Source organism: Ornithorhynchus anatinus, chromosome 10 (assembly GCF_004115215.2).
Source record: "Ornithorhynchus anatinus isolate Pmale09 chromosome 10, mOrnAna1.pri.v4, whole genome shotgun sequence".
Taxonomy (NCBI): domain Eukaryota; kingdom Metazoa; phylum Chordata; class Mammalia; order Monotremata; family Ornithorhynchidae; genus Ornithorhynchus; species Ornithorhynchus anatinus.
Window position 1 is genome coordinate 52,949,136 of NC_041737.1, and position 12,251 is coordinate 52,961,386.

General features: G+C 57.3%; 3 protein-coding genes across 6 annotated transcripts in view; 2 read left to right on the forward strand and 1 right to left on the reverse strand.

Moving 5' to 3' along the window:
- Positions 1 to 1,235, forward strand: part of SULT2B1 (sulfotransferase family 2B member 1) — a 28,884-nt gene extending 27,649 nt beyond the window's left edge. For all 4 annotated transcript variants that reach the window (XM_029073093.2, XM_029073091.2, XM_029073090.2 and 1 more), the window contains one exon: positions 1,021 to 1,235. In XM_029073093.2, coding sequence (XP_028928926.1) covers positions 1,021 to 1,205 — 185 coding nt within the window. In that variant the 3' untranslated portion in view covers positions 1,206 to 1,235. The remainder of the gene's footprint in view (positions 1 to 1,020) is intronic.
- A 666-nt stretch (positions 1,236 to 1,901) lies between these two features.
- Positions 1,902 to 7,938, reverse strand: FAM83E (family with sequence similarity 83 member E). The gene is made up of 5 exons (XM_029073083.2): positions 6,829 to 7,938; positions 6,418 to 6,585; positions 6,017 to 6,141; positions 3,290 to 4,061; positions 1,902 to 2,715 (listed from the first exon to the last, which is right to left on the reverse strand). Exons 1-5 carry the CDS (start codon positions 7,291 to 7,293, stop codon positions 2,566 to 2,568), a joined length of 1,680 nt encoding a protein of 559 aa, XP_028928916.1. The 5' UTR covers positions 7,294 to 7,938; the 3' UTR covers positions 1,902 to 2,565.
- SPACA4 (sperm acrosome associated 4) lies at positions 4,422 to 5,775 on the forward strand. The gene has a single exon (XM_007658938.3). The coding sequence runs from the start codon at positions 5,329 to 5,331 to the stop codon at positions 5,710 to 5,712; it is 384 nt and encodes a 127-aa protein (XP_007657128.1). The 5' UTR covers positions 4,422 to 5,328; the 3' UTR covers positions 5,713 to 5,775.
- Positions 7,939 to 12,251: the final 4,313 nt, after the last annotated feature.

Genomic DNA, 12,251 nt, shown 5'->3' on the forward strand with positions numbered 1-12,251 from the left:
TTCAGTGTAAATGCCTCAGAATGTCAGGGGCATTGTCTTGATTTAACCTCTTTGGGGTACATTCGCCGGCTAGATGTATCTCAGCCAATAAGAGGGGTCGTATTGGGAAGGAATGAGGGGAGAAGGGAAGAGAGGAGGGATGATGAAGCTGGCCGAGCCTGAGGCCCCTCAGGACCGGTTCCCATGGCCCTCAGCCCCCAAGGCCAGAATCCCCAAGGTTCAGGACCCTCATCTCCACGTCTGGCACCCTGGCTGCCAGGCCTGGAAACTGCTGAAGTACCAGAGCCCTTCCGGCCCAAGTCACACCTGAGGCCCCCTCGCTACAGGCCACAGAGACTTGCCATAGGGCCTGGACCATGGCACCGTCACAGCCCCACCCCTGGGACAGGAGGCACAGGGGCAGCAAACTCCCCTCCTCCTCCCTTTCTCCATCCTGTACCCCTTTCAACTGATCCTTTGACCCGTACAAGGGGAAGGGCAGTTGGAGAGAGATTAAAGATAGGGTGAGACCGAGCAAGAGGGTGAGTTTGGGAGAGAAGCCCAGTACAGGCGGGGCCGTGATTGGAGGAATCTGGGAGGGGCAGACCGTGACGGGAGGAGCCCAGAAGAGATAGACTGTGATGGGAGGAGCCCGGGAGAAACAGACCATGAAGGGAGGAGCCCAGGAGAGATGGACTTTGAAGAGAAGAGCCCCGGAGAGACAGACCGTGATGGGAGGGGCTCAGGAGGTGTTGGCAAGGAGAGGGCAGAGCCCTGCAGGGAGATAGGGTGGGGGGCAACAAGGGATGATTGGGGCTGGGGGCTTTAAGGGCAGGGTGTCAAGGGAACAGGTCCTGGACAGAGCGAAGCATCGGCCCCGGCGCTGCCGGGTTTGAGCCGGAAGAGGAGTCCGGAGGCCGAGGAGAGGAGCCCTTTCACCCGATCCTGGGAAAACCTCAGAGAAGCCAGATTTGGGTCCTTGTTGCTTCCCCGAGGCTGACCCAGGCCGCCACCGCCCCCTTCCCCCTCTCCCGGCCCCAGGTATCTGTGGCGACTGGAAGAATCACTTCACCGTGGCGCAGAGCGAGGCCTTCGACCGCGTCTATGGCGAGAGGATGAAGGGGCTGGAGGGCGCTTTTCCCTGGGACCAGGACACCCGCGACCCCAACCCGGAGCCGGACCCTGAGCCAGACAGCCCGCCCCGCCCCACCCCGCTGGGCCTGTAAACCGGCCAATAAACGGTGCCTGCCCCACCATCCGTCCACTGGGCCCTGGGGGAGTCACCCCCTCTGCGGCGGCAAGAGGCGGGGGAGGGTGGGGAGAACATGTCCCACAGAGCTGGGGGTAGCAGGGGGCCAACCATCCCTGCCACCTGGGCCTAGGGCAGAGCACGCATCCCATTCCACCACATGGCAGCCAGGAGGGCATCCTGCCCCAAGCCGGGAAGGATGTGGAAGGGAACCGGGTTGGGGGGGGGGGTGTCGGAGTGTACACTCTCTGGACCCTGAGTGCCAGCAGTGAAACGGGGGGAGACAGATGAGGGACTGATGGGGATCAGAGATCGGAGGGAAGCATCAGAAGGGCGTTTCTGGGCGTGAGGGGACGCGAGGGACTTCCGGTCTGCAGACCCCATACCAGGGAACGTGGGAAGCCACCTGAGCTGGGGCCCCATCGCCGGATTCCCCCCACCCGCGGCCCTTCGGGGCTTTACGAAACAAGGGACGCGGGTGGAGGGCGGGTGAGTCAGTGGGCACCGCGCCCGCCCCAGAAGGCCCCGGGAGGACGGCGCTCTGGCCCAACCCCGGCCCAGCCCCAGCGGGCACTCGGGTGGGTGATGGGTGGGGGACATCAGAAAACCAAGGGCGAGCTTTAGAGCTGGGGAAACCACCGCGGCGGCTCCGGGAGCAAAGGGAGAGGAAAAGGGAAGTACAAATGCTTTTAATACACCCAGGAGAGGCATACCTGTGCCTGACGTGACGCCTTCTCCCAACGGCCCCACCCCAGAAAACCTCAGCTCAGTCTGGACCACCGCCCCCACCCTTCTGTCCACTCCCACACTTCCCCCAGGTCTTCCCTTGCATTCCTTCCGGTCGCTGTGCCTCAGGCTCCCAGTTAATCCCAGTTTGTCCTGCCACCCTTCCTCTTCCTGGGTGTGGGTGGATGGAGGAGGCCCCCGTCCCATCACCCCTCCACCCAGTTCAACTCAAGGGCTTCCTGGCCCGGTGCCGGGAATTCATATCCACACCCGACAGCTCAGCCCAGCCAGCTCGTGGCAGCGCCCAGGTCCTGGCCCCTGGAAGCCTCTCCTGCTGTCTTTGCGACCCTGGGTGACCTCACGGTCCCTGGAAGCCTCTTTGGGTGACCTCTTGGCCCCAAAGAGCCTCACTGGGTGACCTCATGGCCCCTGGGAGCCCTGCTGGGCAACCTCACAGCTCCCAGAAGCATTGCTGAGCAATCTCATGGCCCCCAGCTCAGCATTGCCCTCAGTCAGTCTAGGTCCTCCAAGTGCGCCTTTGTCCAGTTTCAGGAAATCACCCCCGCATCCCCACCATCTCTCCCATCTGCCTCTGGCGTCTATCTGGGGTCTCAGTGGTGGTACTGGCGGAAGTTGGCAGGCCGGGTGGGGCCACCCCAAAGTGGGGGAAGGGGCTGGATCTCCTCTCGTAGGGGCCCTGCTCCCCGCTGCCTCATCAGCGCCATGGCCGGGGTGTCCCGGTGACCCCAGGTCAGCAAAACCTAGGGATATGGGAGGGAGTGAGCATCCAAACGCCTAAAGTTGACCCTTCTTAAGCCCAGCTTCCCAACCCTCCCCTTTCCCCCAAATTCCCACTCCCCTGGGAACCAAGGGACCCCAGTCCCTACTGAACCCGTCCCCTTCTCACCTCCCTCTGCCCCCCATGACCCCTAGCTCCCCTAACCCAATTCCCCCTTCCTCCCTTCAGTGAAGAGACAAATGGAGCAAAGGAAAGGGGGAAGTGAGCTTGAAGGTTGAAACCCAAGGAGGGGTGGAAGATTGAGGTCTCTGGGAAGGGTGAAAAAGAGCAGGAAACAGAAGGAGGGAGGTGCTGGCCAATGGGAGTAAATATTTGCCAAGGGTATATCAGCGTACCATCTGCAGGGGAAGGACAAGGAGGCTGCCTCCCCACAACTTCCCCTGCATCTCCCTTCCCTAGCCCCTAGGCCCCATCCCCTTTCTCCCTCTCTCCCCCATCCCTGCCCCTTCCTTTCTCCTTATCTCCCCCCCCCTTGCCCCTTCCTCCCTTTCCCCCCACTCCCTCCTTTCCTTTCTGACTCCCCCAGCCCCTCTCACCTCCTTGGTTCTTTCCTCCTCCTGGTCACTGGAATCAGACAGCTGGGACAGGCGGCTCAGATCCCAAAGCGAGCGACTAGGCCGGGCAGGGGGGCCAGAGGGTAGGCGCCTCTGTTGGACGCTGCGCATGATGTCACTGAGGGCTGGGCCAGCGGGGAGGTTGCCAGGGGGAAGCGGGTCCAGATCTTCTGACCCCCTCACCTTCCTCGGGCCTTCGAACGTGCGGCAGACGGCCAGACGGTGGCGGATAGAGTCGTCGGGAAGGAGGATGGCTGGGGGACTTGGGCTCGCCGTCCCTGCTGGAGACGGGGGTCTCCGGGCTGCCGCCAACGCGAATGAGTTCCCTGGAGGTGGGGTTCCCTGGAACGTGACTTGGGAAGATGGGGGTCGTGGGGCCTTCATTGGAGGACATTGGGGAACGAAGGCAGTCACTAGGGAAGACCCAGATCCAGGAGCCATTCCCTTTGACCCAGGGATCGGTCTCCCCGAGAAAGGGCCGTGGCTAGTCGGCGGCGAGGATGTCAGCGGCTGGACAACGGGGACCATAGTGTGGCGCTGAGTGATATGGTGGGGCCCGGAAAAGGCCAGCTGCACCCCATCCGGCATGTAGGGGCTCGGGGACCGGCCAAGGGTTTGGAAGGGCATGGGTTCTTCTGGCAGGGCGTAGGAGGCAGCAAACAAGGTCCGGAACTCATGGTCAAAGGCACTGGCAATCTCCCCAGTCAGCAGAGTCACTAGGCCCCGATGGAGCCGGGAATCGCTCCACGTAAAGCTGAGGGAGGATAGAGGGTGTGGGAGTCCTGCCCCCAGGCTCAGAGCCTTGAAGTCCCCCTTGGAAACCTCATTTGCTCGGGAGGGACACACCCCCAGCACCACCCCCCCGGCCCCAAGACCCTGATTCTTTCTCTCTCCTAGTTCTTTGAGCTCAGGGATCATCCTCATCCTCACCAAGCTTCAGCGATTGATGAATTCCCAGTCCTCTCCAACCCTAATGCAAATATCCTGCCTCCTGGATGGCCCCAGTTGCTAGGAAAGGGGTGTGATCCAGCAGCTGGGCCTTGCCTTGGTTAACAAGGCCCATTGGGAGGGACTGGGCCCAGAGTCTCGTCTGTGACCTCAGCACCATCTGTGACCTCAGCCTGAAGGCAGCCAATAGGAACTTGCTGAGGGCTCTGTGAATTCCCGTTTGTTTTCCCTAGAAGAGCAGGGGAAGGGACCCAAGAGGTACTTTTTCTCTTCCTCCAAGGAGACTGTGGGTCTAGGCTACTGAGGACGGAAGCCAGGAAGTGCCAAGGGAAGGTGCAAAGGGAGAGAGGTGTGGGTAGATCTGGCCCAGAGCCAAGGGAAGAGAGAGCGAGAGGGGCAGAGTCTCCTGCCTTGGGATCGTACCCAAGTGTGACAAGAATCTGATTAAATTTTAAGAGACTTGAAGGGAGAAAGCCAAAAGCCTCCAGGACCTAGAGGACCAGATACCAAGCTACTCTAAGAGCAAGAGGGGCAACAGATCAAGAGATCTCGATCAAGAGATCGGAAGACCAAAGGAAGTCTCCAAGATCGAGAGACCAGCGGATCGGAGGAGGACTGGAAGCCAAGTGTCAGAGATTGAAACGGAGAAATTCAGAGACTTCTGGATCAAAAAAATTAGAGAGACGGAGAGAGAGAGAAGGAAAGAAAGGGCACAAGGGCAAGAGTCACTCAAAGGAACTTTGTCAAAACACTCCAAGAGTCTCGAGAGTCAAGGACACGTGCGTGTGTGGGCATGTGTGTGCTGAGGCAAGGGGTGACTGAGTCGGAGTAAGGGATTGCCGAAGCCTCATGACCCGGTGATCAAAAGACTGAGTGACCCCAGGCCCCAAAGCCCCAAAGCCGAAGGAGTGATCACAGGCGACCCAATTCGGGTGTCTGAAACTATCTCAGAGCTGAGTGATTGGCCATAGCGGTGAAGGCTGACTCTAGTGGTCCCCTCCGCACCCCCAGGGGACATAGAAGTGAAGAGTTGGTGCCCGCCAGGGTCAGAGGCTCCGCTGAGGGAGAGGGGGATGGCCACGGGGTCCCTGCTGCTGTTCCTGTTCCTTCTCGCCCTGCTAGCGGGGCCCACCTCGGGGAAAGGCTGCCTGTTTTGCGAGCTCACGGATGCCCAGAAGTGCCCAGGCACGCTGATGCAGTGCGCCGAGGATGAGGACTGCTTCACGGGCCACGGGGTGGCCCTGGGCGTCTCGCTGATCTCCAACAAGGGCTGCGTCCGGGCCATCAACTGCGGCAAGGAGCAGGCCGTGATCTACATGGGCGTCACCTACAGTCTGGTCACCGCTTGCTGCCAGGGAGAGCTCTGCAACGCCGCGGTCGCCCGCCCCGGGCCCGGGGGCCTGGGAGCTGCCCTCCTGCTGGGCCTCATCGGGCTGCTCCATCCCTGGCTGCTTTGACCACCCCTTTCCTCCCAACCTCCCATCCCCCCAATCCTATTAAAGTGTCCTGAGGGAAGACGATCTCTGGGGATCGTGAAATGGGGGAGAGAACCCCCGAGTTCACAGCTCTCGCAACCAGGTTCGGTGACGGGGGGTTCCAGGGTGATAGAGTAGGGACCTGGGGGGCTCTCTATTCCTGAGGGGGCAGCAGGGAGGTGGGTAGAGGGTGAGATGGAGCTCCCAAGCCTCAATAGACCCCGATGCCAGGGACCCTCTAGCTACTGGGCAGTTTCGGGTTCCCTCAGGGGAGCGGAACAGGTACCTGTAGGATCCGGTGATGACCGTGTCCCCGTCCAGCAGCACAAACTTCTCCTTCAGATCCCCGCTCACCTGCTTTCGATGCCGGCTCTGGAAGGAGCAGCCACGGACCACCCGCACCTCCAGGTTCTAGTGGGGCAGGGTGGGAGGGGTCTCAGAGGTGGGACCGGAGCCTCCCAGGGCTGAAGACCTTTCCTGCCCCCCGGGAGGAAAACCAGGCCATTCCCAGTCGTCAGGACTGCCCCCCCCTTTTGCTTCTCCCCAGAATACGCCGCAACGTAGAGGGCCTACCACATCCAGTGGGTCGGGCCTAGTAGGGGAAGCGAGGCGTTCTTAGCGATGTGGGAAGCGAGGGAGGAAGGGGAAGAGCATGGGAAGGGTGGATGGGGGCTCAACTGGGAGTACCTCAGTGGACTGAAAACTGAGGTTGAGCTGCTTGGCCAGGGCCAGGAAGGCCGGGAGGTGCTTCTGGCAGAGGAGGAGGTAGACGGGGACCCTCCGGCGGGTCGCTGTCCTGTAGAGATCCAGGAGCAGGTCAGGGTCCGTGAAGATGTCCATGGCCACGGCCACTACCTGGAAGGGTGGGGAAGGGTATGGGCCAACAGGACTCTCCTCTCTCCTCCCTCCGTCCTCCCTTCCCGGTCCTCCCCGCTGGGCCGAGCCCTGCCTTGAGCACTTCATCGTCCCTCAATTTCCCCCTCTCCCATTGCAGGCTAGGGCACTGGACCCCTGAGATAAGCTTGGGCCAGGATTGGGGTGTGGGGGGGCTGAGGGATGGGAGGAACGGGGGGCGGGACAGAATGCCGGGATCCCCACCTTGCTGGCCTCCTGGATCGAGGTCCTCAGCAGTTCCTTGATGGGCGGGTCCCCTTCACCGGGTGGGTGGGTGTAGAGCCGGGCCCTGCTGATGCCCTTCCAGGAGGGGTTCTCCGGCCATCCGAACGCCAGCTTCGGGGGGGACTCCTCCGTGCAGCCGGGCCAGTAGGTCAGGCTGTCCCCGCCGTTCCCCTCCCCCTCACGCCACTCCTCCCCCTCCCCCTGGGGCCTCCAGTCCTCGATCACGGCCTCCAGGCCCCGGGCCTCCTCGGCTCCCAGGAAGGGCACCATCCCCTCCCGGGCCATGAAGGCCCCGTAGCCCATGGCCCCCTCGCTCAGCAGGACCTCCAGCGCCAGCCGCTGCCCCTCCGAGTAGCACGAAACCTCCCGCTGCCCCAGCCTTGTCCTGGCTCCTCCTTCCCCATTCTCCTCCTCCTCCAGGGCCGCCAGCTGAGAGGCTGCCATGTTGGGGCCTGCGTCTCCCTGCCCTCCTGTCTCTCCAACTACCGACCGTCACTAAGAGGCCGACTCCACCCGGCCCGGGTCAACGGCGCTGGCCACCAGGTTTCCCCTCCTCCACACACCAGGCCCGGCTCCCATCTGCCTCCAGCTTAGCAGCTTTCTGTGACCCTCCCAGGGCCCCCACCTGATTTGGCCTCTGTGCCTGACCCCGGGCCTCCCGTGCTTTCAACAGCTGGAAGCCCGGTTCCCTCTGACCCATTAAACCCCTCTGCTCCTCGACAGAGAGCACAGTTTGATGGGGATCCCCCACTCAGAGCCCCCTTTCCCTGCCCTGGGGCTGCTCTCCTGAACCCCGGCCTCAGACCCCACCAGCCCCACTCGCGGGCGCCTCCCTGCTTGCCCCACAGAGGCGAGAATGGGAAGCTGGAAGGATGGAGTCCTGGGGAAACAGAAAAAAAAGGCACTGAAGGTCACTGAAGGTCACTGAAAAGTGGTTAGGGATTGGAGTGGGCTTCCTGACCCAGGGCCCCCCGAAACCTTATTTTTTTCTTCCACTTCTTCATCATCAGCTGCGGCAAGCCAACCGCCTGCTTTCTTACTTCTCCAATCCTCGTTCCACTCCCATTTAATCACTTACCGAATGGCCTATTTCATACTGGGGAAGGGGGGCTGAGGGGAAAAGGGGGACAGAGGGAAGGAGAAGCAGCATGGCCTAGTGGATTGAACACGGGCCTCAAAGTCAGAAGGACTTGGGTTCTAATTCCAGCTCCGCCATTTATCTGCCGTGTGACCTTGACTGGGCAAGTCAGTTCACTCCAGTCACTTCATTTCTCTGTGCCTCAGCTACCTCAACTGTAAAATGGGGATTAAAATCACGAAGCCCACGTCGGACAGGAGCCGGTTATCTTCTATCTACCCCAGCGTTTAGAACAGTGCCTCGCACATAGTAAGAGTTTAAAAAACACGATAAAAAAAATGAGGGAGAAAGGGATTGGGGGGTAAGAAGGAGGGGGCTCTGGGCTCCCGGGGGAATCGTGGGAAGGAGGGGTATGGGCAGGGAGTCTGGGGAGAAGGGGTCTCTGGACTTCGGGGGGATTGGAGCCAGGGAGATGAAGCTCTGGGGTGCGGGGGAATCCCTGGGTGTCCAGCTTTCACTGGACAACCTCACCTGCTTTTCTGGTTCCTTAGCCCAGGGCCTCAGACACCTTCTCTCCCGGCAGTTGCATTCAAACGAGAAAAGTGAAGCACTGGGAAGGGGTGTTTCTGGAAAAACCCAACCCTACAGAGTAAACAAGGCCAACGGGGAAGAGACGGAGGGAAAGAGAGAAGGGGGAAAGAAGGGAGGGAGTGGAGAGGGAGGGAGGGAGTGGAGAGGGAGGGGAAGGAGAGGGGGCAGCGGAAATAAGAAGCTGACCTGTTTTCTTCTCAGTCTGGGGCTCAGTTTCAGACCCAGTTTGGAGCTGGGGAAACAAGGCTCCAGTTTGCCCCAGTTTGCTCCCTGTGTGTCAGGCTCCTTTGCCTGGGGCCACTCCCCTCTCCTCTTCTGACCAAGTCCACATCCTGCCCAGTATAAGCCTTTGATTGGCCCCCTTCCCCCCGCCCCCCAACATCCCAACCAAGGCTTTCTCTGTCCCCAGTCCTTTTCCTCTCTCAATGGGGGTATTGGGGGAGGGGGGCAGGATGGGGTGAGGGGGAATGTAGGGACCAAGAGATAAGGGTGAGGGGCCCTGCTCCTTTAAGGCTTCTTGTGGGTGGGGCCAGGACGAGGTCGGCCAGGGAGGAACAGTTAGAAGGAAGCAGGTGAGACACACACACCTGATACCAGGATGCTAGAAGGTGGGGAGGCAAGCAGGAAGCTGGGAGGCGGAGAGATTTGGGGGCCCCTGGAAGTGGAACTGGGAAATCCAGGACAGGGGTCTCAGAGAGGGGGTTAGGGCAGGAGGGGAAGGCTGGTGATGGGGCACAAAAGCTGGGAGAGAAAATGGGGATAGAAAGTGGCCAGGTGAGGGGAAATGGAGGGAGTGGGTGGGGCAGGCTGCAGAGCTTCACTCAATCAATGGTATGTGAGCCCTTACTGCATGCAGAGCACTGTCCAAAGTGCTTGGGAGAGGAATAATAACGATAATAATATTCTGGTATTTGTTAAACACTTCCTGGATGTCAGGCGCAATACTAAGAGCTAGAGTGGATACAAGAAAATCGGGTTGGAAACAGTTCCTGTCATTCATTCATTCATTCAATCCTATTTATGGAGCTCTATGTGCAGAGCACTGTACTACATGAGGCTCCGAGTCTTAATCCCCATTTTACAGACGAGAAACTGAGACTCAGAGAAATGAAGTGACTTGCCCAAGGTCACACAGCAAACAAGTTGCAGAGCTGGAATTAGAACCCACAACCTATTGACTCCCAGGCCCGTGCTCTATCCACTATACCGTGCTGCTTCCCGTGTACAATACAGAGTTGGTAGGTATGTTCCCTGCCTTTAAAGAGCTTACACTTTGGAGGGGGAGATAGACGTTAAAATAAATTACCGATATGGGCATTTATGGACAATTACAATCTGGAACATACTGACAGTGACTCTCCCCTCCTTCAAAGCCTTATTGAAGGCACGTCTCCTGCAAGAGGCCTTCCCTGACAAAGTCCTCCATTTCCTCTTCTCCCATTCCCTTCTGCGCCATGCTGACTTGCTCCCTTTATTCATCCCCCCTCCCAGCCCCTAGGTACTTACGTGCATATCTGCCATTTATTTATTTATATCGATTTCTGTCTCCCTCTCCAGACCGTAAGTGCATTCTGGGCAGGGAAGGTGTCGGTTATGGTTTTACTGTACTCTCCCTAGCGCTTAGTACAATGCTCTGCACACAGTAAGTGCTATGGGGCTGAGGGTGGTTTGAATATCAAATGCTTAAAGTGCATATGTGGCACAAAAAAGAGAGGGAGCAGGAGAAATGAAGGCTTAGTTGGGGAAGGCCTCTTGGAGATTTGAGTGTAGGAGGGCTTTGAAGGTGGTCTGTCGGACATGAAGGAGAAGGATGTGCCAGACCAGAGGGAGGACACGGGCAAAGGGTTGGTAGCGAGATAGAAGAGAGCAAGGTACAGTGAGTAGCTTGGCGTTAAGAGGGGCAAAGTGTGTGGGCTGGGTTGTAGGAAATCAGAGGTAAGGTATGAGGAGGTAAGGTGATTGAATGTCTTAAAGCCAAATGATGAGCTACTGTTTGATGCAGATGTGGGTGTGTAACCGTTGGAGGTTATTGAGGAGTGGGAGACATGGACTGAACTCTTTCTAGAAAAAGGATTCGAGCAGCTGAGCGAAGTAAGGACTAGAGTAGAGAGAGAGAAGACAGGGAAGTTAGCATGGAGGCTGATGCAATATCCTCTAGACCGTAAGCTTGTGTGCAATCAATGTGTCTACCAACTCTTGTATTGTACTCTCTCAATATTGTACTCTCTCAACTGCTTAGTAATAATGATAATTATAGCTTTTAAATGCTTACTATGTGTCAAGCACTATTCTAAGCACTGGGGTAGATTGAAGACAGAATCCCCATCCTACATGGAGCTTATTCTTCTTTCTCATCCGTAAATTTTACAGAGACACAGAAAAATTAAGTGCCTTGCCCAAGGTCAAACAGCAGAAAAGTGGAGGAGCCGGGTTTAGAATTCAGGTTCTTCTGACTCCCAGGCCCGTGCTCTGCCCACTAGCCCATGCTGCTTAGTACGATGCTCTGCACACTATGTAACTGCTCAATAAATACGATCGACTAGACAAAGTGGGATCCAAGTACTTGGATCAGCGCAGTAGTTTGAAGTGAAAGAGTAGATTTTAGCAGTGTTGTGAAGGTAGAACCAATTAGATTTGGTGACATTGAATACGTAGGTTGAATGAGACAAGTTGAGATAATGCCAAGGTTACTGCCTTGGGAGGCGGGGAGGATGATGGTGCTGTCTACAGTGATGAGAAAGTTGGGGGAGGATAGGGTTTGGGAAGATGAGTTCTGTCTTACGCCATTTTAACTTTGAGGTGTCAGCGGGACATCCGAGTAAAGGTAAGACGGGGTTGGAGAGGTAGAGAGGTAGATTTGGGAATCATCCATGTAGAGATGGTAGTTGAAGTGGTGGGAGTGAATGAGTTTTCCAAGGGAGCGTAGTTGGAGATTAGAAGGGGTCCCACAGTTTTGGGAGTCAGAAGGTCATGGTTTCTAACCCCACCTCCACCACTTGTCTTGCTGTGTGACTTGGGGCAAGTCACTTGATTTCTCTGTGCTTCAGTTAACTCAACCGTACAATGGGGATTTTACAGTGGCTACATATAGGCACTACAGAAGCTGCAATATAGCAAGCATAAGAAATACAATTATTATATTTTCCAAAGCAAATGGGGTCCACACTGTGGATTAGGATGGAGAATTTGTTGGATTTGGTAAGTACATAGTGAGCGCTTAATAGATACCACACTGATGATGACGGTGACGGTGTCTCCCCTCTTTTAGACTGTGAGCCCGTTATTGGACAGAGATTGTTGCCAAACTGTATAAGCACTACAGTGCTCTGCACATAGTAAGCGCTCAATGAATACGATTGATTGAATGAATGGAAAGGGTCAAGGAGAGAATTGGAAGACAGTAAGCAGAGGTGGCAGTTATGGATAACTTGTGCAAGGAGTTTGGAGAGGAATGGTAGGTCGGGAGGTGGGGAGATAATTGCAGGATGCCCTGGGGGTAAAAGAGGGTTCTTTTAGGATGGGGGAGACTTGAGCATGTTTGAAAGAGGTGGGAAAGAAGCCATTGGAAAGTGAGTTCAAGATTGGAGTCAGGGAGGGAAGGCGGCAAGTGTTTTGATGAAGTGTGAAGGTACATGTAGAGGAGGTAGATTTTGAAATAAAGGAGAACATATGCTGAAATACTGCTGGGAAAGAGGGAAAAATCAAAGGGGCAGCAGGAGGGAAGGACTGGAGA

What these genes read in the sequence shown, in the direction of transcription:
- SPACA4 (XM_007658938.3), top strand. Translation starts at nt 5,329, where the DNA reads ATGGCCACGGGGTCCCTGCTGCTGTTCCTGTTCCTTCTCGCCCTGCTA.
- FAM83E (XM_029073083.2), bottom strand. Translation starts at nt 7,293, where the DNA reads ATGGCAGCCTCTCAGCTGGCGGCCCTGGAGGAGGAGGAGAATGGGGAA. An exon ending in TCAGTTTTCAGTCCACTGAG is followed by an intron (nt 6,142 to 6,417) that starts GTACTCCCAGTT and finishes CTGCCCCACTAG; the next exon opens with AACCTGGAGGTGCGGGTGGT. An exon ending in GTCATCACCGGATCCTACAG is followed by an intron (nt 4,062 to 6,016) that starts GTACCTGTTCCG and finishes ATCCTCCCTCAG; the next exon opens with CTTTACGTGGAGCGATTCCC.